This window comes from Lampetra planeri, chromosome 64 (genome assembly GCF_965212315.1).
Source record: "Lampetra planeri chromosome 64, kcLamPlan1.2.h2, whole genome shotgun sequence".
Taxonomy (NCBI): domain Eukaryota; kingdom Metazoa; phylum Chordata; class Hyperoartia; order Petromyzontiformes; family Petromyzontidae; genus Lampetra; species Lampetra planeri.
Window position 1 is genome coordinate 2,025,272 of NC_136170.1, and position 26,098 is coordinate 2,051,369.

General features: G+C 52.3%; 1 protein-coding gene across 16 annotated transcripts in view; it reads left to right on the top strand.

Moving 5' to 3' along the window:
• Nucleotides 1–26,098, top strand: part of CSDE1 (cold shock domain containing E1) — a 49,991-nt gene that overhangs the window by 15,362 nt on the left and 8,531 nt on the right. For 3 of the 16 annotated variants that reach the window (XM_078619793.1, XM_078619801.1, XM_078619800.1), the window contains 14 exons: nucleotides 3,287–3,470; nucleotides 4,346–4,470; nucleotides 11,052–11,141; nucleotides 11,885–12,016; nucleotides 13,326–13,423; nucleotides 14,064–14,157; nucleotides 14,936–15,064; nucleotides 15,889–16,014; nucleotides 16,958–17,170; nucleotides 18,498–18,671; nucleotides 19,834–19,989; nucleotides 22,395–22,508; nucleotides 24,300–24,544; nucleotides 25,565–25,677. In XM_078619793.1, the coding sequence (XP_078475919.1) occupies nucleotides 3,287–3,470; nucleotides 4,346–4,470; nucleotides 11,052–11,141; nucleotides 11,885–12,016; nucleotides 13,326–13,423; nucleotides 14,064–14,157; nucleotides 14,936–15,064; nucleotides 15,889–16,014; nucleotides 16,958–17,170; nucleotides 18,498–18,671; nucleotides 19,834–19,989; nucleotides 22,395–22,508; nucleotides 24,300–24,544; nucleotides 25,565–25,677 (1,993 nt within the window). The remainder of the gene's footprint in view (nucleotides 1–3,286; nucleotides 3,471–4,345; nucleotides 4,471–11,051; nucleotides 11,142–11,884; nucleotides 12,017–13,325; nucleotides 13,424–14,063; nucleotides 14,158–14,935; nucleotides 15,065–15,888; nucleotides 16,015–16,957; nucleotides 17,171–18,497; nucleotides 18,672–19,833; nucleotides 19,990–22,394; nucleotides 22,509–24,299; nucleotides 24,545–25,564; nucleotides 25,678–26,098) is intronic. The other 13 variants (XM_078619796.1, XM_078619803.1, XM_078619799.1 and 10 more) reach the window with 11 other exon arrangements.

Here is a 26,098-nt window from a genome sequence, read left to right on the forward strand (position 1 = left end):
GTTCATAATGCCTCGCTTTTATTATTCTTTTTTTTTGGGTCAGGCTGTGCAATGATCTGGCCAAATTTGTGCCATTAAGACCCCCCCCCCAGAACCCGATCTAGCCAAACAAATAAGACAAAATCTGATAATTGATTCTTTACCCTTCTATCTGGCAACAAGACTGACACCTTTTTACAAGGAGTCATGTTTGCATAGACCGCAATACCTGCAGTCATAATACAAACAAAGAACATAACTCTGATAATGTGCACTGTCCTTAAAGTTGATTGATCCACACCCGAGACAGCTTTCCTTAGAGCCTAGTCTCATATGGGTTGGACCAGATGACGCCAAAAGGCGCACAACTCAAAGACAATGCACCATCAGAGTATGAGAGCTCGGGGCAAGCATCTACACTATGGGAACCTCATTTGCCAGTAAAAAATATGATTATTGATTCTCGGGTGGTGGCGGGTCCCGACCAAAACAAATTTTCGGGCCGATCGTTGACGTGGCCTTACCCCAAAAAAAAATCGACTGCGAAATCATTAATGCCAGCTGCGAAAAGCCTACTACGCGTACACATTTTCACTTCCAGCTATCTTGCCCGCTCTTGCCCGCCCTTGCCTGCCTACTCGTCTGCCCGCCGTCGGTTGGCGCGGTCCAGGTGGGAGCCATCTCTGCGCGCTACGTGCGCCAGCTTGACGAGGAGGCACATGGTGTTGTGCCCAATGTGGGCGGTGGTGCGCGCGTGTGTTTGGGCACGTCGGTATTAACGCTTCAAACAACAGGTTCTGCCAGTTTTTTTTGCAAGAAGGGGACTTTGCGCGCGTGCATGAGTGTGCAATGCTTGGGGAGCAGTAGCGTAGTGGTTAGTGCGCTGTGCCACAAACCCAGCCAGTGACCCGAATTAAATTCCCGCTCGTGGCCAACGGCAACCAGGTGGAGATTATCTGTAACGGCGTTTCCCTAGGTCGACTCGGCCTTAATTCAGTACCTTGTGCATTTTGTGAACATCGCCGCTGTGGTTATAAAGTTGGGTGTGGAACTGCACGAAATGTGTTTGGTGGTATGCAGCAGATACCTGGCCGTGCACACCGCTTGCGATTGAATTCTGAAACCGGTCTGGAGGCCTTGCAAAGGTCAGCTCGGCCTAACATGAGTACGTAGCGTGTGATCGATGGTGGTTGTTAGTGCTTGGGTTGGTGGTGTTTTCGCCCAACACTAATCCGTGTGCGACTTTGACTGCTCTTAACAGGTGCTCGTTAACGACACACCCCTGGTGGGTGCATGGCTCGGTGTGAGATGGTTGTTTTTGTTGTTGTGCACTCCCGTTGAAGCGACCGTGTCGTCGCGCGTGCGCACCCAGCGGCGACAACAACCCCACTAACCGCGCCCCCCCCCCCGCCCTCCCCGTGACTTCAGGCACTACAAGACAACTCTCGATTTATCCGCGGTAGCGAGAGAGGGGAAGGGCGGCCCGGATCGAACAAAAAAAAACGCGGATAATTATTATAAAGGCCGGAAAATAAACTTGCGTGAATGAGGCTAGTGAAAACGTACCGATTGATTAAGGTGCTCAAACGAGGGGTTAATGAACTTGGAATGGATTCGCCTTCTGATTTTTATTTCCTCCTAAAGTCAGCGGCGTTTGAACTCTCACCGGTGTTTTTGCCGTCGCGTGAGCACCGGGCCCCGGTGAGCCACCGACGAGCGAGGAGCGGCGCTTTAGGACGTCAACGGGTTTGGCAAGCAGCGGTTAACCTCATTTGGATAATCCACCCACGGATAATCGAACTATTCCTGTCTTTACACCATTGGAACCTCATTTGCCAGTAGCAAAATATGATAATTGTTTTTTTACCCTTTTATCTGGCAACAAAACTGACACATTTTTTTACAAGGAGTCATGTTTGCATAGACCACAATACCTGCAGTGGGAATGTAAACAAAAAACACAACTCTGATAATGTATGCACTGTCCTTGAAGTTGATTGGTCCACACCCGAGACAGCTTTTCTTAGAGCCTAGTCTCACATGGTGTTGGACCAGATGACGCCAAAAGGCATTCCGACTGCAGGTATTGTGGTCAATGCAAACATGACTCCTTGTAAAAAAACGTGTCAGTTTTGTTGCCAGATAAAAGGTGTAAAAAAAAACAATTATCATATTTCTGTCTTTTGCACTTGTGAATGACAGGTCGTTGGCATGGCGTGCCATCCAACAGGCGGGGCGTGCCTTTCTGACTCCCTTTGATGGAGATGAACACGTTTAAACCCCCGCGGGAGCTGCGCATGACGAGGGAATGCCAACTCTGGCTCTTGGGGCATGTGGCTTCTGGTTTCCCCCTTGGTTGACCTCGCTCAGCGGGTTCTCTCCGTGAGCTCGAGAACCACGTGGGTGAAGGAGTGAGATAGGGGGAGGCTGAGGGGTCGGCCACAGTTTCGAGGCTGCGTCGGATCGACCGCTGCTGTCGAGACTCTGCGATAGAAAGAGGGGGCTCTCTTGGGGGGCTCGAACAGTCGGGGACCCCTAGGAAGGGAATTTTGTTTGGGCAATGCCAGGGAGGGTGGACCCCTAGAGAGGAGACTTTGCTTGGAGACTTTGCCAGGAGGGATCCCCAAAGAAGGGGGCTTTACTCGGGGGCTTTTGCCAGGAGTGACCCCTAGCAGTTACCACTTGAGTGTAGGTGCTACTACTACTACGCGGCAGAGGTCGCAACCGGGTACCCGATACCTGTACCCTACCCGATACCCGGCTACCCGTACCCGGCCGGGTACGGGTACCCGTTTGCGACCCTGGTGCGGCCGGGTACGGGTAAGCCGTGAGTCACTGGTGAGTAACCGTTTGTCACTCATTTCCCAACGTCTTGTCTCTTCTCACAATTCAAGTTCCTAGAATCAACCCACCCGCGCCTGCAACATGGCTTCATCCCAGAGGTCGCAATCGGGTACCCGTACCCTACTCGATACCCGGCCGGGTACGGGTAGCCGGGTATCGGGTAGGGTACGGGTACCCGTTTGCGACCCTGGTGCGGCCGGGTACGGGTAAGGAATCAAAACCCGTTTGCGACCTCTGCTACGCGGCGCTGTCTGGGCGTGCGCTCCCACACTTGACTTGAGATGCTGTCGCATTAGGACTACGAATCCAAAGCGTCTCTCTTTGCAAGTCCTCCGAGTCGGGCGGCGGGGGCGGGCGGGTGGTAGGGGGGAGAAGCCGTCACCTCCTCGCGCTCGCCCTTTATCCATCGTTGAGCGCGGCTGGGGAACAATGCCGCTCGCTGCCCCCTCCCTCTCGGGCGCAGATGAGCTACGACGCGAGCCTGTTGAACGGGGACGGCGTGACGGTGGGCCCGGTGTTGCGCGAGACCGGCTGCGTCGAGAAGCTGATGCAATCCTACGGCTTTGTCAAGTGCTACGAGCGACAGGCGCGCCTCTTCTTCCACTACTCGCAGTTCCGCGGACACGTGCAGGACCTCAAGGTCGGAGGTGAGCAGCGCGCGCGCGTTCCGTGTGTGCGTACGTTGAGCTTGAAGAGCGCCGCACGTAGGCAGCCGCTCTAATCGGAGGTGCGACGCCTCCGTAATTGCCGTTATTGTTTATTATTCCGCTTGTATTTCCGAGCGTGATCTCGCTCAGTCTCGCGGTTTTGTTTTTCAGGAGTGTCGTCCCCCGTAGGGGGCAGTGATTACTACATGTGCTTATAGTTCGATTGAGTAATTAGCAGTGTTTTTTTTCTATTTGGCAAATTTTGGACCGTGACGCCAGCACACACAATGAACGGGGCTCACTCACCCTTGTGTCCTGGCGTCACGGGGAGAGATCTTTTATCGCGGGGATCACTCGCCCACGGTATTACTTGGTGGGCGGCCGCGGGGAACCGTGCTTGCAACCAGCGGTTGACGTTGGGCCAAGTCACTGCGTCATCCCCTCCCTCCCGCCACCTCCTCCACATTCAGTCTCTGAACCCCCAACCACTCGCCACCCTACCCACGTAAGCGCATGGTGGCCGCGCGCTCGCTCCGTGGAACCTCTCGATCATTTACGAGAGTTCCCGAGCACAGGCCCGGAGGCCCCAAAGACACCGTGAACAACTGAAGGCGGCGGTGCAACAGATGAGAGGCTGACGTTTATTGATTTGAGCGAGGTCGGAAGACACAGTGCGGGGGGGGGGGAGAAAATGGCACGCAGGAATTTCGAAAGTCGATCCGCTCACCAAGCAACGCCCGGGCGATGGTCGTTCGTAGCCCCCCTGAACCTGGAGCCCACGGCTCGATGATCCCCCCCCCCCCATTGCGTGTCCTCTCACACGTGCCCCCCCCCCCCGCATGCCCCCCCCTCGCACCCCCCACCCCTCGCCGCAGACGACGTGGAGTTCGAGGTGTCCACCGACCGCAAGACAGGCAAGCCCATCGCCGTCAACCTGCTCAAGGTGAAGCCACCAGTCAATTCGTTCGAGATGCCCACGGAGGAACGCATCGTGGGGCAGGTGAGAGGGGCTGTGCGCGCCGATCGCCCCGCGGGCAGGGCCGGCCCACGGGCCTCGCTCGGCCTGGGTCGCATGGCGGCGTGGGAGAGCGAGTTGGGATGGGCACAATGGCAAGGCGCCCACCCCCTCCCCGGTAGTAAATTTTAGCCATCTTCTTGGTTCTTTCGGTAAAGTCACGTAGAAGGGAAGTAATAAAATAATAAAAATATTACTTCCCTTCTACGTGACTTTACCGAAAGAACCAAGAAGATGAATCCCTGCAGTCACGAAAGCTTTAAATCGAAATTTTAGCCATTTGTACTATTTTTTTTTATTTTACCAGGTAAGGCTCCACTGTATAGCTCTTGTTTTCAAAAGCCGACCCGGCCACAGACGATATCTCGACGAAGTGGCTTATCGCGTGAAAATGTAGGGCAGCTCGAATGCTCGACACGCCGCGCGTTGTTGATTCTAAATGTAGGGAGGGGGAAAACCGGGTGGCCCGGGGAAAAATCCACGCGACCACGGGGAGAGAGAGAGACATGCAGACTCTAAATATACAGCAGCAGGCGTCAGGGTCGGGATCGAACCCACGACCTCCTGTATACCAGGCGAGGTAGTTAACATCTCCTACCCACCTCTTGACTGGCGCTTAAACCGGAAATTCCTGTGGGTAAGGTTCGTTTATTCATTTGTTTTTTGTCATGCCCTTGAAATTACATTTTGGAAGGGGTAGGCGGCAGAGCCACACTTTCCAATCACCGCTTGGAAGGTTGCGTGCGATGGTGGTATGGGTTAAGGGGTTTAATCGCGCAACACCTCACTGATCTTGTCACGGACCATAAACCATCACGCAAACTCTGGTCATCCTCGCAGCAGCAAAGATTTTTGGCTGCCCATCGAACAAAGACGGTCACCGCATCTCGTGGTGCTTTCAGACGTGCTTCCGCGGCCGTCTGGAATGCTCTTCCTTCCGATATTAGGAAGCCGCTGTGATCTACGCCCCTTTTAAATCATCATCTAGATTGAAAACTCATTTCTTTAGGACCGCTTTTTGCATTTTGTTTGTCCTTCGCCCCCCCCGCACCTTCGATTAGTACGGTTGGCTACGTGCGAAAGAAGTTCAACATACGTACGTACCTGCATACGTTAGCGAGGCCTATTGAAGGCCGGAGCGGCCTTCAATAGGGCGAGTCAACCTTGGGGGGAGCCCCAGAACAGGGTTAATAAATCACTCCCAAGGTGCGGCTACTCCCAACCCTTTTCCAAGACCGACTGGCCGGCTTGAGCGGGTCGCGGTGCACGATAAGGCATCGCGTGTCGTCCATCGTCCACGCTCAAGGGGAGCAACCGGTGGCTCCCGTCACTCTTGTCGTCCCCCGCCCCGCCCCCACCGAGCCAGCGTTGGAAATTCCACATTCCCTTGAAAGGGGGCGGCCGCCACTCCCACCCGATGTCTGCGTAGGACGGTCGGTCGAGCGGTAATCATTTTGGCCACCGTAAAATTATTAGGAGGGATGTTGGTCTAAACCGTGGTGGCGCAGGGCTCGCTCGAGGTTTTTCAGTCCCAGCATCCCTCCCCCGCGTGATCGTTCCGACGACGGCGAGTCCCCGCCGCCCCTTCCGACAAGCAAAGCCAGCCAGCGTCGGGACTGGAGATGAGTGAAAGTAAAACGGATTTGGTTTTTTTTTCTTCTTTTCACGTTAGCTAATTTTACTTGCTGTAAACTCGTGAACAATCTACTTGTTTATAAGTTTAGCAACGCTTCCCTTGTTGAACTGTAACACATTCCATAACGCTGATGTTATGGGCATATAAATGCAGTGCATTGCTGTGCTTCCAACTTACGGAACCGGTCCACTCGTAACCAGAGGGCTGCCCGTAGAATATATCCTTATTTATGAGTTTTAACAATTCTGCTTCCCTTTCATTGTTGAACCGTAACACAATCCGTGACACTGATCGTACAATTAAATATTGAGTTCTGAGATACAAACAAAACCGACTTGCGAATGGGAATCGGGAACGCAACCCCGTTCGTAAGTCGAGGAGTACATGAGTATACAAATATAGTCCTCGAGTTACGACGGTCCCACTTACGATATTTCGATCTTACGACGGCGATACGACAAAATTGTTAAATATTTTAAATTCCGCGCGGCAGGCAAACGCAGCAGCGTACGAGGTACGATGCTGTACGTTGGGACGCTGCTGGGATGTACGCATCTCCCGCCTCGCGTGATGCAGATAGGATTGTTTCCTGAAAAAACTTTCTATTAAATTGCAGTTCATATAGGTGGGCTAAGAATTGACTTTTGTTTTTTTTTACTTTACATTTCACTGTGCAATACAATATTGTAATTAAAATACATGCAGTATATAGTTTATACAGTACGGAACTGTAAATTTCTCTGTTTTTATAAATTATCACCGTTCTTTAAGACTCCTGGGTAGGCTAGGCCATTTTCGACTTACGATATTGTTGACTTACGATGGGGTCGTCGTAACGCATCTCCATCGTTAGTAGAGGACTGCCTGTATATTTCCTTCCAAGGCCCCATCACTACTACAGGCATCATTGCCACCACTATCACTGCTATCACCATCACTGCCATCACAGCCAATCTTCCTTCATAGACCCTACCAGATTATCCAGCACCTCCAATCTCCCCCCTTGCCTCTGATTAGCACGGTTTGTGCTACGTACGGTCCGAAAGAAGTTGAACATACAGTTGATCGGCAATTATCGATTATCCTGCTGCTTCCAAAATTACCGGGTGGTCCTGGGCCGATTCAGCGAAACCGCTCCAAAGGCTGTAACCAAGCCCGGCAATCGGCACTGTGCGTGTCAAAAAAAGTAGCTATGCTTGATTATCAGTGTTAAATATTATATACACTACATTATACACTACATACAACAACTTAATGAAAATTCTGCACGTACATACATCAGCCCATGCAGAGTCTTCGAGATTAGAGCGGTAAGTACGGTACAGTAAAACACGGTAACTTTTAAAAGTAGTATATATTTATTTTTGTCTTTGTATGTTCATGCCAATTTCACGTGGTGAACAAATTTAAAACCTTCTTGGTTCTTTCGGTAAAGTCATGTAGAAGGGAAATAATAAAATAAAACATAATAAAATAGGGATTCATCTTCTTGGTTCTTTCGGTAAAGTCACATAATAAAATAATAAAAATAAAACATAATAAAATAAAATAATAAAAATAAAACAATAAAATAAATGTCTTTTTTTATGTAAATTTTTTATTATTTTATTATTTCCCTTCTAATAAAATAATACAAATAAAACATAATAAAATAAATTTATTTTATTATATTTTATTTTAAAATAAGCGATATTTTTTTTTAACATCGATGATGTGATTTTCCGGTGTTTTAGCACACGGTGCTATTTCTGTAGAATCAGCGGTTCTTGTAGGCCGGTATCGAGGCTGTGGGTCACTGCCGACGTTGGCTGGAGGGTCGCGCCAACTTGATACGATCCACCGCCGTTCGATGTTTAGATAGGCGACGATCGTGGCGTCGCTGGTTTTTTTTTTCCCCGCCGCGCCGTGATTGTCCCGATGCTCGTTTTTTTCTTCCCGCAATGTTTTTTTTTTTTTATCCGCAGGTAATACATTTGTGAAATGATGAACATGCTCATGAAATGTGTTCATAAATGCCCCCCCACACCCCCCCACCCCATACACATTGTTGGTTCGTTTTTGGTTTTACTTTTTGTCTTTGCCAATTTCATAACCTCATCCCCCCCCTCCCCCACCTGTTTTCCTTCCTATGTCTTTCTATCTCGCCGTTATTATTTGTACGACTTGTTATCTATAACGCTTGTTCACCTGGGAAAGCCTCACATGTTGCCCAAGCTCCCCGTTATTAAGATGCGTTCAGACAATTGATGAGACCTTTTATGCACGCGGGAGGAAACCGAAATGCCACCCTCCAAAGAAAACCTACGCTTGTGCGATGGTGCAACGCTCTCCCGTGCAGACGGGAGAGATGATTTGCTACTCCATAACTTCGCTTGTACCAATTCTAGATTTGAAGTTTTCGTAACTTGCAAGGATTCATCCTCTTTGGTTTTTTCGGTAAAGTCACGTAGGTAAAAAATTAAATAAATTAACTCGCGATGTTTTCGGAAGCAACACAAGCCTCCGTCGTCAGGTGTAACAGCAATTTTACTGGAGCAGTTACACCTGATGACGGAGGCTTGTGTTGCTTCCAAAACATCGTGAGTTAATTTAAAAAAAAAATTTTACCTACGTGACTTTACCGAAAAAACCAGAGTATGATTCGCTTGTACCACTTTCTCCTGGCCGCCATCCACCGCCGTTTTGGCTGTCGCCTCTCTGGCTGTTGTCATGCGATCATGCGGAGCGTTGGCGCCAATGGTTGGTGGATCGCGTAGAGATTTGCGAACTCGCCCGTGCGGAGGCTTTTTTCGGCGTATGGCAGCCGGGGTTTTCCTGTCGGAATTACTCGGATTTCCTCCCACGCAAGCACGCAACGTGAAATAATTTTTGGTGTAGGCCAAACAATTCCAAAGACATTGCACGTATTATCGCATCATGTTTTGCTTGCACGTTCACCAACAGAAAGTATGTGTGTGGTTAATGCAGTACTTGATTCCTTGCAAAAAGATCTATTCAATTTGGTGTTTGAACATCTTAACACCGCCGTTTTTTATTGCCAGAAATGGGTAAAAACCTCGATTTAAAGCTTTCGTGACTGCAGGGATTCATCTTCTTGGTTCTTTCGGTAAAGTCACGTAGAAGGGAAATAATAAAATAATAAAAATAAAACATAATAAAATAATTCTCACGACGTTTCGGCCACAACGCAAGCAGCCGTCCTCAGGTGGAGAACAGGTCTGTCGAGGTCTGTCGAGAAGACAGTCTGAATGGTATTCAGACTCTGTCTTCTCGACAGACCTGTTCTCCACTTGAGGACGGCTGCTTGCGTTGTGGCCGAAACGTCGTGAGAATTAATTTATTATGTTTTAATTTTATTATTTCCATTCTACGTGACTTTACCAAAAGAACCAAGAAGGGGTAAAAGCCTGTTCTTATATTTCATACTTAGATACTGCCAAAAAGGTCCAATTCTCTCTCTGCTCACCCCGAGCTCTCATTGCTCTGATACGTGCATCGTCTTCGTGCCGTTCGCCCTTTTGCCGTTGAGACGAGGCCCTAAAGAAGGCTGCCTCTGGTGTAGGCCAATCATCAGTTGGTGTACGAGTAACAGACTTTGATTCCTTGGCGTTTGGACATTTTAACACCTCCGGTTTTACTGCCAGAAAAAGGGTAAAAAAAAACCTATTATTGTTTTTCATTCTAAGACACGTTCGTTACGAGAAGACGCAACCTAAGAAGTGGGACCGCTCTCGTGTGATAGATGCACGCCCGGGGCTGTTTGTGTGTCTCTCCGACCGGCACGCGCGTGTTTTTTTTGTTGTGTTGGAGCCGCGTTAGAAACGAGTAAGAGAAACAATGCACGCGTGTGGATTTACGTAGCCCCTTTCCAACGCGCGTTTGGTCTTCGTATTTGTAGGCGGTCTGAAAAAACCGACGGACGGGGGTTAGCTTCGAGTTCCGGGACACCCTTTGCACGCTTGCAAACGTGCCCGCTGCTCGTTCACCCGGTTTGTGTATTTTCGTTTTATTGGGGGACGAAGGGGGGGAGCTTTTGGCGTGATGAATTTGGCCGGTTTTTCCGACATTCGTAAAATAATGGCAACGCAACTTTCGCGGCAAAGTTTGGTTCCGTTATTGGTATCGTTTCTACGAGATTTATCGTGACCTCTCCCCCATCTCCCCCCCCACCCACCCCATCGTGTGACTGACAGACAGAGGTAAATGCATAAATGCTTGGTCAACTGCGGGTTTGGACAGCGCTGAATAAACTCTCATCGACATCGCGGTCAGATGCGCCGCCGCCGTTGACATCGCCGTCGCGGCGTTGCGTTCATAAGCATAGGGGGCTCCCCGACCCGAGTTTGGTTTCCTTCAAAATCTTGACTGACTCTTGGACAAATTTGGGACACACACAAGCCTGGGTGCGTATCTACAACAGGGTCATAAATAACGAAACGTACGGATCGTTTGTTACCGCTGTGAAATGGAAAAGTGTTTTTGTTTCGTCCCATCGCCCCTTGCTTTAATGAGACTTGGGGAATCGAAAGTGGGGGGCTGGGTTTTTCCCCCACGATTGTTTCCAACGGAGGCGGCCCTTCCATTTGGAGTGCGCGGGGAGATGGTGGCGCTTTGATTTCGTGACGCCCGTAAACTTTCGCCGATCGAGAGCCTAATTTTACCTTTTTGGGTTGCGTCTTGCCTTCGTGTCTTTTTGCGCTTCTCGACTCTAATCGCAGAAGCGTTGGTCGAAACGCAATTGCGAATTCGATCAGTCCCCCCCCGCCCGTCGGTCGGTCAGCCGGCCGGCCGGCCGTCTGCGTGTGCGCGTGCGCGGCGATGGGTCGGCTAGATTACTGGCTGGGTGTACCGCCTGTGTGACTGGTGTTTTGTGTTGTTTGTGGCCGTGTGGCGGTGGTTGCGGTGGCGACGACGGCGGTGGCGGCATTAGGTGGTGGCAGCCATCCCGTCCGTCGGGGGCAAGGAAGGGTGCGGTGTCGGCGCGCTGCACAAGGGCAGCGTTTGCTATGAGCGCAACGGGGTGAGGATACCGGCGCGATGATTTCGATGGTAACCATGACGACGGTAACCGTGACGACGACGATTACGATGACGACGGTGATGAGTATAGCGACGACGGAACATCGCGCGGTCGACGGAGAGGAAAACCAAAACGCGAACGCTCGGTCGACGTTTAAAGTTTCGCCCGTAGAGGAACGCTTTCGTGAACGTACGCCTCTACCGTATTGTCCCCGTATTGAGCGCGCGCTTGCGAGGTATAATGATAGTTGCACGCTCGCCGGTTCGGTTGCAGTGTTCTCACGATTGTAAGGCTCGAACCCTCCCCCCCCAGACGTATTCCCGGCGTCATTAACATTAGACAAGTCGCACACCAACGACCTAGCGCGGTTGACAGCGTGCGGTGCGAAACCAAGTTCTACGTACAGACGTGTGCACCTACCAACTCGTAAGGCCCTCCGCCAAGTGGTATGCCCGCATCTTATAATATGGAAAATAGGGTTAACATTGAGCATGGAATTGGGTATTCTGTTTTTGTCAACTCGCTGAATATCCTGAAGGTGATGCAGGAAGGAGTGCTCCTAGCACTCGCGTTCATCGCTAGCCCCACCGCAAACTAAAACTTTAAACTATTAAAATTTTTCTAGGTAAGGCCCACTGGAGCTCTATAGCTCTGTAGCAAATGTTAGCTCAACAAAGTGGCTTATCATGTGGAAATGTATATCAGCCAAATACTCTAAATGCACGTTGTTTCTAAATGTGGAGGGAAAAACCGGAGGACCCGGAGAAAAGTCTACGCGACCACTGGGAGAGAGAGAGAGACACGCAAACTCCAGATATACAGCAGCAGGCGTCAGGGTCGGGAGCGAACCCACGCCCTCCTGCATACCCGGCGAGGTAGTTAACATCTCGGCACCGCGACGCCTCGCCGAATTGTGATTGTGCCGAGGAGAGACGCGGGGCGGCGTTGTTGTTGCCGCCACTCGTCGTTGCTGCGATGTCACGAAAAGCGCCGGCGTTGATGTCATCGGCGCACGAGCAAAGCGTGAGCGTCGGCGACGATGAGGGCCGTCGCGTCTTGTTTGTTCGCACGGCATCGGCTAAAACGTCACGAACCAGCCCCCAGCTGCCTTTTTACCACCCTCGGATAGTTTAACGGCCTTTTAAAGTTCCCCGCGCGTCCACCTGAACGGCTTCTGCAATGTGCCGCCGCTCAAATTCGCAACAACGTTGGCACCTCGCCCGGCCGCTCCTGGGTTCGCGCTCTATCGTTCGCTCGTCCCCCGCCCGCGAGCCAGTTACCGGCAATTCCACGTTCCCTTTGAAAGGGGGGAATTTGCGCATTTATTTCCCCGCATGGAGTGGGTAATCGTTTTATCGAACCCAAACAATGGCGGGGGTGGAATCGAGGGGTCATGTGGACGCCCAACCGGCAATTGAACTCGCGACCTTGCAGCGAGTGGAGCGTTGTAACCACAGGTCCACCGTGCGGCCTTAGTTACTGTTGGTGGACAAGGCAGGTTCCAACCACCCCCCCCCCCAGCCAATCCGTGGGCATTCTATCCCCCGACAAATGATCGTTCTTCAAGGCGAAGAAGCTAACGGTTGAAAGCTGTTCAACGCGTTAGCCGCGTCCCGTCTTGTCGATTTGTAAGGAGAGAGGAGGGGGAGTGGTGGTGGTCACGATAACTCTTGTAAAGTCGATCCAACGTCGGCAGAATTTTAATGCAAAGCTGTGTCGCTTGCCGAGGACTTGTTATACGAGAGACCCGGAAAGGAAATAATCGCAGGGTTACTTGCCCCAAAACTTTGCCAATTACGACGACGACAGAAAACCGGCGCTCAAAGTTCTCGGCTTGCTCGGCCAAGGCGACAATTTCCCGTGCGACGTCGCCCAGTCCGCGCGCCTCGAAGCGTAACGTTACGATCGCCAATTAAATACTTTTGCGCGGACAAACGCCTGTTGGAAAGAGTTGCGAAATCCACGATTTTTCTTACTTTGTTTACATACACGTAATATACATTTGATAGAAGTATCGCGTGAACTTGTGCGGGCTGGAGGGGATGTGTTGGGCGGTGGCGGTGGGAAGTGTTTGCCGAGGCTGGCGGCTGTGTGGAAACTCGCTCGTCGCTTCAAAAACGTCGCGGTTCCCCCCCCTCCCATTCCGCCCTCCCCGCCCTCCCTGCCACCTCGTCGCGACGGTAGGAGGTGTTCTACCTGAACTTCTCGTGCGACGACGTGGAGGACGCCATCGATATGGAAGTGGGAGATAAGGTCTCCTTCACCGTGGCCACGAACAAGCCGTAAGCACCGGGCACCCGACACGCACACACACACGCATATCGACAAACACCGGCACGCACACACACGCACAACGACAAACACCTGCGCACACATACACCGACAAACACCGACATGCACACACACAGGCAATGACAAAACCGGCACACACACGCACACGCACACCGACATGCACCGGCACGCGCACACAGCACTGGGCACCCAACATAGACACAAAGACAAAGTTCCCTTGTATAGCCTGAACAGACTGTTGGGGCAAGTGCTGTTAGCGAGCAGCACCTATGAAGGCGGCACGGCGCACGAGGGGGTGGGTGGCCAGCACCTCGCCCGGCCGCCTTTGTCTCCCCAGTGGTGATGTTTACACACCCCACACAGGTACTCATTCGAGGCCGAGTCGACCTAGGGGAGATGTTAACCAGCCGTCGATTCCATAAACAAAGCAATCACCGTCGCCTGCTAACTTGGGTGACCGTAACCAGGCAACTAATCTGAGCTCCGTGCGTTCTTCCCCGTTTGCTCCCCACGTTTTCCCCCCCACCCCCCTCCCCCCCGGTCTCTTCCCCACCCACACCTCGTCGTCACCACCACCACCTCGAACCACAACGGCGTGCGCCTTCCTAACGGTCGCGTTCATCCCTGGAGCGTGGGGAGCAGCGGGTTCATGAGCGCCAGCGGCGTGAAGCTCATGGAGCGCAAGCGCCCCGACCGCTTCCAGGGCGTCGTGTGCGCCATGAAGGTACGTCTTGCCGCGGCAGCGCTGGCGACACCCACACGGCACCGTCGCCGGTGCCGCCACCGCCGCCGTTTCCGTCTCGCGGGGGCGGCAGTGGCTGAGCGACACCACCACGGTGGTGTGGGGAGAGGGGGGGGTTGCGTGAAGGGGGAAAGACCAGCAGGTGGGGCTGATTTGTTCTTGCGCGTGATGATGGCAGCAAGCAGCAGCGCTGTCTTGTGGTTCAGGAGGTCAATGCTAGTGCTGGTCATGCTGCTGCTGCTGCTGCTGCTGCCACGACGAGAGGGATCTGTGTCGCTGGGTAAAAGTGCAGCTCCTTTTATTTTTCTTACGAACACAATGATTCGATTTTTGGGGGTTTTGCCACTCGGTAATTTTATGCCAAAGTTAATACTTTCTGCAATTTTACACGCTAACAGATGCGGCCCTCGGGGCGTGCTACTGACTGACGTCACTTGTTAGCCCCGCCCCCTGGCCCTGCTTGGCCCTGAGCCAGATTTAGACGTTTGGATGACAGCAGCAGCTTGTCACGGTTTGGTTCTGGCTCGATTCCGCATAGAGCCAGTGGAAAAAGCCGCCACCCCCCACCCGCGCTGGCTTGGCTCGCATGTGCCGGTGGAAATAGGTGGGGGTTGGGGTGGCGGTTTGGGGGGGCGGGGGTTAGGGGGGGTGGCGGGGGTTAGGGGGGGGGGCGGTCGTGGGGTCGTGAGTGTGCGCGCGAGATGCTCGTCGCTGGACCTCTCACGCACGGGCCCCTTGCCGGCTTCTCCGCGTCGCTCAGGAGACGTTTGGATTCATCGAGCGAGGGGACCAGGTGAAGGAGATCTTCTTCCACTACAGCGAGTACAAGGGCAACCTGGAGACCCTGCAGCCTGGGGACGATGTGGAGTTCAGCATCCAGGATCGCAACGTGAGTGGCTCCGTCGTGCGGGTAGGGCGGGTGGGGCGGACGGTTGGGCGGGAGAGCCACGATGAGTGAGTGTGGGTAGGAGACGGTAGATGAATGAGTGAGCGATTTAGAGGGTGCGTGGTTGAGTGGGTGGGTGTGAAAGCGAATGTTTGAGAGATAGGAGGAGGGGGGGGTGGATGAGTGAGTGGGGGAAGAGGGTGGGTGATTTTGTTGTCCTTCCCCCGCACCTCCGATTAGCACAGTTGGCTATGTACGGTGTGAAAGAAGTTCTACATACATTGAGTGGAAGAGGGGGTGAGTGGGAGGAAAGGGTGGTAGAGACAGGGTGGATGAGTGGCTGAGTGGGTGAATCGGAGGGGGAGAGGTGGGTTAAGTGGTTTGGAGACTGAGTGGGTAGGTGAATTCGTGGGTACTTTAGCTTGAGTAGTTGTTGGAGAGTGGTTGAATTAATGACTGAGCGGGTGAGTGTGAATGTGAGTGAGCGTGTGGATGATTGAATGAGTGAGTGGCAAGGTGAGCACGATAGTTCAGCCGTGTAAACCGTAATGCCCATCACAACCGTTCTCAATCCACTACCGGACGGAAGTTGCCTTCCCCTTCCAGCAACTTGGAATGTCTCGTGGCAATGTCCCAGTTCATCACCCTCCCCCAAGGCCCCTTCATCCAAACCAACCACCACGTCAGGCAGCCCCCTGTGGCCACAGCCGGGACGATACCGAACCCCCGGCGCTCGCAAAAACCGGGCCGGCACCACCGTCGAGGCGGTCACACGTGTACCGCTTGAAACGGCGCGGAGTCACCACCTTTGTCTTTCATCCCGGCAGAACAAGGAGGTGGCGACGGACATCCGACTGCTGCCGGAGGGCACGGTGATCTTCGAGGACATCAGCATCGAGCGCTTCAAGGGCGAGGTGCTGTGCGTGCTGCCCAAGGCGCCCAGCAAGAACCTGGTGCGTTCTCCCGCAAGGGGTCGTGCTGCCGTTGGCTCGCTTGTTTGGCTTTGTGTGTTGCGTGCGCGTGAACTTTTTGTCGCACCGTACGTAGCCAACCGCACGAAGCAGAGATTGTGGGGGAATGGCAACAAACTATGGGTCTGTGTGTGAGTCTATGGGTCTCTGTGTGAGTCTGTGGGTCTCTGTGCGAGTCTATGGGTCTCTGTGTGAGTCTATGGGTCTCTGTGCGAGTCTGTGGGTCTGCGTGTGAGTCGTTGGGTCTGTGTGTGAGTCTGTGGGTCTGCTTGTGAGTCTATGGGTCTCTGTGTGAGTCTGTGGGTCTCTGTGCGAGTCTATGGGTCTCTGTGGGTCTCTGTGTGAGTCTATGGGTTTCCGTGTGAGTCTATGGGTCTCTGTGTAAGTCTATGGGTCTCTGTGTGAGTCTATGGGTCTCTGTGTGAGTCTATGGGTTTCCGTGTGAGTCTACGGTTCTCTGTGTGAGTCTATGGGTCTCTGTGTGAGTCTATGGGTCTCTGTGTGAGTCTGGGTCACTGTGTGAGTCTATGGGTCTTTGTGTGAGGCTATGGGTCACTGTGTGAGTCTATGGGTCTCTCTGAGTGTATGTTGAACTTCTTTCGCACCGGACGTAGGCAACCATGCTAATAAGAGGTTGCGTGTGAAGGACAACAAACTCAACACAAGAAATATCAGCAATGTCCGGTTGAACTCCGAACAACCCCACTCTTTATCTCAACCACTATCATCGTATGTACAATTGTATAATTGTTGTAAAGCTCCTTGGATTAAAGCGCCGCTATATAAATCTACAGAGCGAGGGAGAGACGCACGCAAACTCCCAAATATATAAACAGGCGTCAGGGTCGCGATCGAACCCACGGACCTCCTGCGCGCCAGGCGAGGTAGTCAACGTCTCGCCCCCACCACGCTGTGCCGCACGCAGTCTGACCCCCTGCCGGGCCGGATCCACATGGAGTTCCCGACGGCGCGGGACCTCCCGTACGGCGAGAAGGACACACGCACCAAGGTGACGCTGCTGCCGGGGGACCAGGTGGAGTTCAGCATCTCGACGGACCGGCGCGACGGGCTGGAGCGTGCCACCACCATCACCTTGATGTCAGAGACCTTCACCGCCTCCGACGAAAAGAGAGAAGTGGTGAGCGTTTTTTTTTGCGTGCGGCGAATCCACCCCCGTCCCCCCCTCCCCTCCGTCCCCCACGGAGGTTTGATTTTGCCGCTCAAGACCGACGAGTGGAGAGGGTTTGAACCGGTCCGAGGCCTTTCTCTTAGGTCGACTTGGTCCTTTAAAAAAAAAAGTACGGGAACTCCTAAACTTACGAACGAGTTAGGTTACAGAGGTCTGTTTGTAAGTCGATTTGATCGTAAGTCCAAACTTTACTCCTGTTGATGCCAAAGGTGTTGTACGGCGTGTACACTCAACACGGGGGAAGACTTTAAAGGTGTTATAATCTCCTGTAGGTGTAGATGCCGCTGGTTCTTCACGTTCTGCAGATGTAGATGCCACTGGTTCTTCACGTTCTGCAGATGTAGATGCCACTGGTTATTCACGTTCTGCAGATGTAGATGCCGCTGGTTCTTCACGTTCTGCAGATGTAGATGCCACTGGTTCTTCACGTTCTGCAGATGTAGATGCCACTGGTTCTTCACGTTCTGCAGATGTAGATGCCACTGGTTCTTCACGTTCTGCAGATGTAGATGCCACTGGTTCTTCACGTTCTGCAGATGTAGATGCCACTGGTTATTCACGTTCTGCAGATGTAGATGCCGCTGGTTCTTCACGTTCTGCAGATGTAGATGCCACTGGTTCTTCACGTTCTGCAGATGTAGATGCCACTGGTTCTTCACGTTCTGCAGATGTAGATGCCACTGGTTCTTCACGTTCTGCAGATGTAGATGCCATCGACATCTGCAGAACATGAAGAAGCATTGGCATCTCCATCTGGTTCTTCACATGAAGAGCCAGTGGCATCTACCGCCATCTCTATTGCACGGTGGTCGAATTCACGACTCTCGGTCCGAACGGGCGACTGACATACAGGACAGGCTTGTTCGTATCTCTGAAAGTTCGTAAGTCGATGAGTCCCTGTGCTTGGTGCGGTGTACGCAAATAATCGGCACTGGGGGAGACGGAGGGCGTTGTGTTGGTGGCCACCCCCCACCCCACTTCATGTGTATCCGTTGCAGCCTTCGTAGGTGCTCGCTGCCGCCACTTGGCCCAACGGTCTGTTAAAGGCTATACGGGGGATCTTTTTCTTTGTGCGGGCGTGGTGTTGGCCGCACACCGCCGCTTGCAAGCTTGGGAGAGACGCTCTCCTAGCACGACCGCAAAATCTGCGCGCACGGTGGCCTTGCTAGGCGCTCGCTCGCTCACGGCGCGGGGACGGTAAGACCGAACGTCGTTTTCTCGTTGTCGGTGTCGTCGTCGTCGTCGGTGTCGTCGTCTTCGTTGGATCGCGCCGCAGGGCGTGGTGGCGGCCCTCCGTGACGGCTTTGGCTTCATCAAGTGCGTGGAGCGGGAGCAGCGCATGTTCTTCCACTACAGCGAGGTGATGGACGACCCGCAAGCCCTGCGCATCTCCGACGAAGTCGAGTTCACCGTCATCCCGGTACGCACGGGCGAGCGGGCGGGCGGGCAGGTGAGTGGGCCGACAAGTGTGTGCGGAGCGAGCGAGCGGGCGGGTGAGCGGGCGGGCGGATGAGCGAAGTCGGTAAGTAGGCAGGCAGGCAGGAAGGCGAGTGTGTGAGTGTGTTGGTAAGTGAGCTGGCTGGCTGGCAAACGAGCGAGTGGGTGAGTGAGCGGGGAGTTGAGCGAGTTGGTTAAAGAGCGAGCGGATGGATGAGCTGGTTGGCGGACGAGCTAGTGGACGGAGGAGTGAGTTGGTGAGCGAGAAGAGGGGGAGGAGCAGCGTTTGCTTGGATTTGCTCTCGAATACCGGACTTGTTAGGATTCGTCAACGCGTGGAATCGTTTGAGTTAAAAATCAACGATTCGCTGATGGAAACATCAAATTCTTAGATTGGTCAGTGGAGTAAGAATCTTTATCCAATTCAGAATATTTACTTCCGGAGGAGGAACCCGATGAGCCGTAACAAAGCTCTTTTGTTACGGCTCATGGTGTAAATGCTTACCCCGAGCTCTCATACTCTGATGGTGCGTTGTCTTTGAGTTGTGCGCCTTTTGGCGTCATCTGGCCCAACACCATGTGAGACTAGGCTCTAAGGAAAGCTGTCTCGGGTGTGGACCAATCAACTTCAAGGACAGTGCACATTATCAGAGTTATGTTTTTTGTTTGCATTATGACTGCAGGTATTGTGGTCTATGCAAACATGACTCCTTGTAAAAAAGGTGTCATTTTTGTTGCCAGATAGAAGGGTAAAAAACCAATTATATTTTTTACTGGCAAATGAGGTTCCAATGGTGTAAAAGAATAGGAAGCAAAAGTAGAGGGAAGGTAAATGAGGTGAGGGGGGGGGGGCGAGCTTGTGATGTCGAGTAAGGGGGGCGGGGGGGGTGTGGGCGGTCAGCAAGGATCAGCGCTTCTCATGGCTACGGTGATGCGTACGACGTCGCCGAACTGAACAAAACCCTGCCGTTGGAATTGTCACGCGATGAGCGGTCGATCGTTCCTTGGCCCCTGTGAGCGTGTGGCGCGATTGTCAGGACCACGCGTTTGACTCCCCCTCCCCCAGCCCAGCACGTTCGACCCCCCCCCCCCCACCCCAGCACGTTTGACCTCCCTCCGTGCGTTTGAACCCCCGCGATTTTGACCCCTTCGCCCCCTTTGTCCCCGCCGATCAGGACGCGATGCTGCCGCAACGGAACCACGCGGTGCGGATCCGGCGCCTGCCCAAGGGCTCGGTGTCGTTCAGCACCCGCCTGGACGAGCGCTACGTGGGGGTTGTGGAGCGCGAGGCCATCGGAGCCGCCCCCAGCCCCTCCAAGGCCAAGGAGAAGGTGAGATACTCCCCCCACCACCATCCAACCTCGTAGTCTTATTGCTGATCACAACCGGTACCACCGACAGCCACTGTTGTTCGTTGCCACCGCCGCCACTGCTTTCACCGTGACGGTAGTTCACCGTGACGGTAGTTCACCGCCACCACCGCAGGTGCTGTCAACCGCTACCATCGTCACCGTCCGTGCCGTCGTCGCAAACAGTCGTCACCAACCGTCGCCAGCGCCATCAAAACCACGACCCCAAACCCCCCAATCACCGGCAGTGCTGCATCATCGCAACCGCTTGGGTCGTTACTTTCCGCGCGCGTTCGTTCACCACGGTTACGCTCGTTGTCCTTCCCCACTTGTTGTCGTCGGTTATTATCATCCTCCTCTTCCTCTGTGTTTTCATCTACCACCGCTGCCTGCGTCAGTGCAGTGACTTTTTATTTTTCTTCTTCTCCCCTCCCCACGCCGCGCACGCATGCGCACTCGCGCGCTTGTTTCGCCGCAGAAGAGGGAGCGGGTACGTCCGTGTTGGGCTGCACTTGCATGGTCCCCACCCCCCCACCGCCCCCGCTAACCCCATCCCCACTGCGGTGTTCCATCCTTGCCACGCACGCAGAACTCGCCCCTCGCCTAAGCACGCTAACAATGATTATTTTTTGGTTACGCATCAGACCCACGTGTTAAAAGCGAGCGGGCCCTTGCCAAGGATAGCATCTGGCAGCTCGCTGACACTGCTGACGAGATGACGGATGTCGGACACGGGACCCCCGCGGGGGCGGAGAGAGAGGGAGGGGTTAGAGAAATTAGCATGTCAATGAGTGGCACGGTGCAAAAGCTTGAAAAAAGAGGAGACAGGGAGAGAGACACACTGAATTAAATAACCTAGCAAAATTTCGAAATGTCACGAAAGCTCCAAATTAAGTTTTCTTTCGCTAAAGTCACGTAGAAGGGAAATAATCAAATGATAAAAATATTAAACATGTGGGAAATCCACGGCAAGAAAATGTTCTTGCTGTGGATTTCACACCCGATGATGATTGCTTGTGTTGCGGTCGAAACGTCGTGAGAATTTTTATTGTTTTATATTTGTATTATTTTATTATTTCCCTTCTACGTGACTTTACCGAAAGAACCAAGAATATGAATCCATGCAGTCTCCTGACCATTTTTTCAGGATGGGACCATGCTCCATTGACCCATCAAACCCCCATTAACTAAGTGACCATTCATCCACCTCTATACCCGTTGCAGAGAGAGAGGCGGGGGGGGGGTGCTTTGACAAATTGAATGCCCTATAACAAGACATTTGACTGCTTGGAATTGACCAGTGCTTTTCCTCAATTAGCGACTGCCTTCCCTGCGCTTTTGTTTATGCTGGTAAGCGTGCTCGCATGAAATCACACACGCGTGTGTGTGTGTGTGCACGCTTGTGTGTGTGTGTTTATCCACCGCACCTTCTCATAACTTCACTGTGTTATTATTATTTACGTTTTAATTGTTACAAATTCAGTTTCACGGTCTTTTCTTGCTGAACAGCCAAACTTTCCAAAGTCCATCTCGTATATATATTTATTTTTTTTAAACATGGCCAATAATTCCACGCAGTGACCAATCGGCCGTGCTGGAACTGCGGTGGCCTGTGGTCTCCATGAGCTGTGTCACTCCACAGGCAATTGACAGCCACGCCGAACCGAATCGCTTCAGGAAAACCTCACGCCCCCCTCCCCCCCCACTGGGTAGTGTTAGCAGAACAACGGCTGTGAACCGCCGGGCTAAACGACATGAAGCTCGGAACATTTTCAAGTGGAGGTAAATCATTGATAGAGGGTACGGGCCCGGCGGTTCGTTTATTCTCGTCGCTCCCGATTGAAAGGTCTCCCCGCCGGGGCGGTTTTTGTCCAAACTCTTTTTTGGCCTGCCACCCAGCACCTCTCGATCGATGCAAATATTCCCGCGGACCCCCAACCCACCCCGCGTGACAAAACGCATTCACTTCTCTCTCTAAATACCAGAAATACAAAGTTATTCATATTGCCGGAACAGAAACACTTTTTTGTGTAATGCAGCTACGTGGTTTTTGTTGAGAAGTGGGGGGGGGCCCAGTTTGTGAAATTGCGCGAGGGTGAAATCGGGATTCGAGTTTCCCAAAGAAGGTTCCGGCACATGGAGACCAGAACTTGGGAGGACATCGCGCCGGACAGCGCCGCGGTTACAACCCGAACTCGCATCGGAGCAGAGAGAAAGAGAGAGCGAGAGAAAGGGAGAATGAGAGGAAGGGAGAGAGAGAGAGCGAGAGAGAGAGCAAGCCGCACGGCAGAACGGCCGTGACGACGTCCGTTGTAACAGCAGTGGCGAGGAGGAGGGGGGGGCCTAGATTTGACCTGACTCTTGCGAGGCCTCTCCCACCTGCGCAGGACCAGGAGCCGGGGATCATCGCTTACGAGGAGGAGGAGGAGGGCGAGAAGATGACCATCTCGTACCTGTGCAAGGACGTGGAGGGACGCGGAGCGCCCAAAGTCGGCGACAAGGTACGGCTTCATCTTATTGATTCTTTCGGTAAAGGCACGTAGAAGGGAAGTAATAAAATAATAAAAATAAAACATAATAAAATAATTCTCAACGCAAGCAGCTGTCCTCATTGTCGTTATTATTGTTGATCATAAAATAAAACAAAACAAATCACGACGTTTCGATCGCAAAACACAAGCGCTCGAAACGTCGTCATTTGTCTTCTTGGTTCTTTCGGTAAAGTCACGTAGAAGGGAAGTAATAAAATAATACAAATAAAACAATAAAATTATTCTCACGACGTTTCGGCCACAATGCAAGCAGCCGTCCTCAGGTGAAGAACAGCTTAAAATACGCTGCCAAACTTAGCAGCGTTCATTAGGACGCAGTCTTCCCGACAGCCCTGTTCTTCACCTGAGGACGGCTGCTTGTGTTGTGGCCGAAACGTCGTGAGAATTTTTGAATGTTTTATTTTTATAATTTTATTATTTCCCTTCTACGTGACTTTACCGAAAGAACCAAGAATATGAATCCATGCAGTCACGAAAGCTTTAAATCTAAATTTCAACAATATTTATCTTATGAGGTGAGGCCCACTGAGCGCTATATTGCTCTTCAGAAGCGACCTGGCCACAAATGATAGCTCAACGAAGTGGCGTATCACGACGTGGAAATTTATAACGGCCAAATCATCTAAAGGCACGTTGATTCTAAACGTGGGGGGGAAAAACCGCAGGACCCGGAGACAAATCCACGCGACCCACGGGGAGAATATACAAACAAACAAAATTTTACCCGTAAAAACAAAGTTTTTCACTATAAATCCTTTATATGCGTGGCGGCTAGAGTCCTCTCGTCCTCTGGCTTGAGATGGCTGCCACCTATGGGTCAGATGATTGCCTGCCACCATTAAGCAATTGGTAATTAAATATAATTTATTTTTTCCTAAAAAGTGTAAAAAAAAAATGGAAAAAATGTTTCACGAAAATAAATTGTCACGCACAACGAGTCTGTGTGCAAAATGTCAGCTCGATTGGATCACGGGAAGTGGGTTAAAAAACGACTGAAAGATTTGCACGGTCGTAAGCGCGCAAGCAAGTGAACTTAATATAAAGGATTTAAATATTACAGCAGCAACAGGCGTCAGGGTCGGGAACCCACGGCCTCCTGTGTACCAGGCGAGGTAGTGAACATCTCCTAGCCACCATGGGCCGCTACGGTGGCGTCGCTTCACCCGGCAGGAAATCGACTGATGCTCCTGCTGTTGTGGAGTGTGACCCATGCAGCCAGCTATGGCTGCAGAGTTTGGTCGTACATGTTGTTTACGTCGTTTATTGTGAAAATTCGGTCACAGTTCCTATGACCACGGTTTCATTTGCTTTTATGGCTTTATTTTGGTGATTTTCGATAAGTTTTTTGGTTTGGCCATGTTTGTTTGTTGTAGTACAGAGTTACACTGATGGCCTTAATCTAAGTTGTCTTGTGGTTGTTGTTGTTTGACTTGCATCCCACTGAGATTTTTGCACATTTTTGTGTACGGTGCTTTTTCTGCAATATTTTACTGTCTTTTCTTGGATTTTCTGTTTGCACTCGGTCACATATTCACTTTAAAATGTTTTTTCTTCATGTTTTTTGTTTGTTGCGGTTGCACCCGATTCAAGAGCCGAATGGCTCACAGGGGCTATACCAAATAAATAAACTTGAACTTGACGTTGTTCGATCATGACGACGATGACTACGACGACGATGTAATGATACGAAAGCTTTGCGCGTCCCTGCCCCCCACCCCCCGCTTCTCTCGCTTCCACCAGGTGGAGTTCAGCATCGCGGAGGTGAAGAGGAGCGGGCAACGCAGCGCCGCCTGTGTCCGGGTGCTGACCCGCCTCACCAGTGGCGGCTTGGGCAACAGCAGCAGCGGCGGCGCAGGTGTCACCATCTCCGGCGGCGGCGGTGGCGGTGGTGGCAAACGGCAGGTGGGCTTCATCGCCACGCTCAAGGACAACTTCGGCTTCATCGAGAACATCCAGCACAACGCCGAGATCTTCTTCCACTACAGGTGACGGGGGCCACGGGGCCGGGGTGGGGGGGGGGGGTTGCGCACGGGCCACTCGGTCGCGGGGTCACGGGGGCACGGCCCACGGGGGGGGGATGGGTTCAAGTTCATTTATTAGGTGTAGCCCTGTGAGCCATTCGGCTCTTGAATCGGGTGCAACAGCAACAAACAAAAAACAAAAACATGAACAAGAAAACATCTTAAAGTGACTATGTGACTTGAGTGCAAACAGAAAATACAAAAAAGACAGCAAAATATTGCAGAAAAAAACACCGTACACCAACGCTGTGTGCAAAAATCCCAGTGGGATGCAAGTCAAACAAGCAACAACAACAACCACAAGACAACTTAGATTAAGGCCATCAGTCTAACTATGTACTACAACAAACAAACATGGCTAAACCAATACACTTTTTGAAATCTTACCCGTGGGCCACGGGGGCAAGGGAACCACGGGGGGACACGGTGGGTGCCCGAGTGGGCAAGCGAGTCACGAGTGGCGGTGTAACACCGGTGGGGTTCTTTGTGCGGCGATTGGTGGCCGGGCGGAGACCATCAAACCCGCTGCACTTGAGAGCCCGCTTTAATCACAACTCGGTCTAAAATGAAAATTACGACAACGCCGTTTCCAGGGACTCATTGTAACGTCGTAAGAGTGGGGGGGGGGGGGGACCGCCTGCGTATGTGTGCGCGTGTGTGTGCACGCGTGGGGAGAGCGGTAGTGCAATCGTTAGCGTCCTTGCGGGACGAACCCGGAGACCCGAGTTTGAATCCTGCTCAAACGCCAACGTCGGTGAAGATTATCTGAACCGACGTCGGCTCGGCCTTTTAAACGAGTGCCTGGTGCGGTGTGTATCAAACATCATCGCCGGGGAGACAAAGGTGACCGGGCGTGTTGCTGACCACCCCATCCCCTGTTGTGTACCGTATTGGCCTTCGTAGCTGCTGCTCGGTCTGCTAACAGCACTCTCGCCCCAACGTTCCGTTGAGCCTATACGGGGGGGAATCTGTGTGCGTGCACAGCGAGTACAACGGCGACGTGGACTTGCTGGAAGTGGGTGACGCCGTGGAGTACTCGCTGTCCAAGACCAAGGCGAACAAGACGAGCGCGGACAAGGTGTCCAAGATCACCAGCGGTGAGTCGCTCCGGCCGGGGCGGCACGGGGTGGCTTGGCCTGGTTGGACGTGGACTAGCACAGCGTGGCGTCACGCAGCCCGGCGTAGCGTTGCTCAGCATCGCTCGGCGGGGCACGGCGTGGCCTGGCGCAGCGTGGCATCGTGTGGGTAAAGTCGCGTAGGTAAAAAACAAAACTGAAATTTATAAAAGTAATAATAGAAATAAAATATCTATTTAAAGCTTTCGTGACTGCAGGGATTCATCTTCTTGGTTCTTTCGGTAAAGTCACGTAGAAGGGAAGTAATAAAATAATAAAAATAAAACATAATAAAATAATTCTCACAACGTTTCGGCCACAACGCAAGCAGCCGTCCTCAGACCTGGTTTTCACCTGAGGACGGCTGCTTGCGTTGTGGCCGAAACGTCATGAGAATTATTTT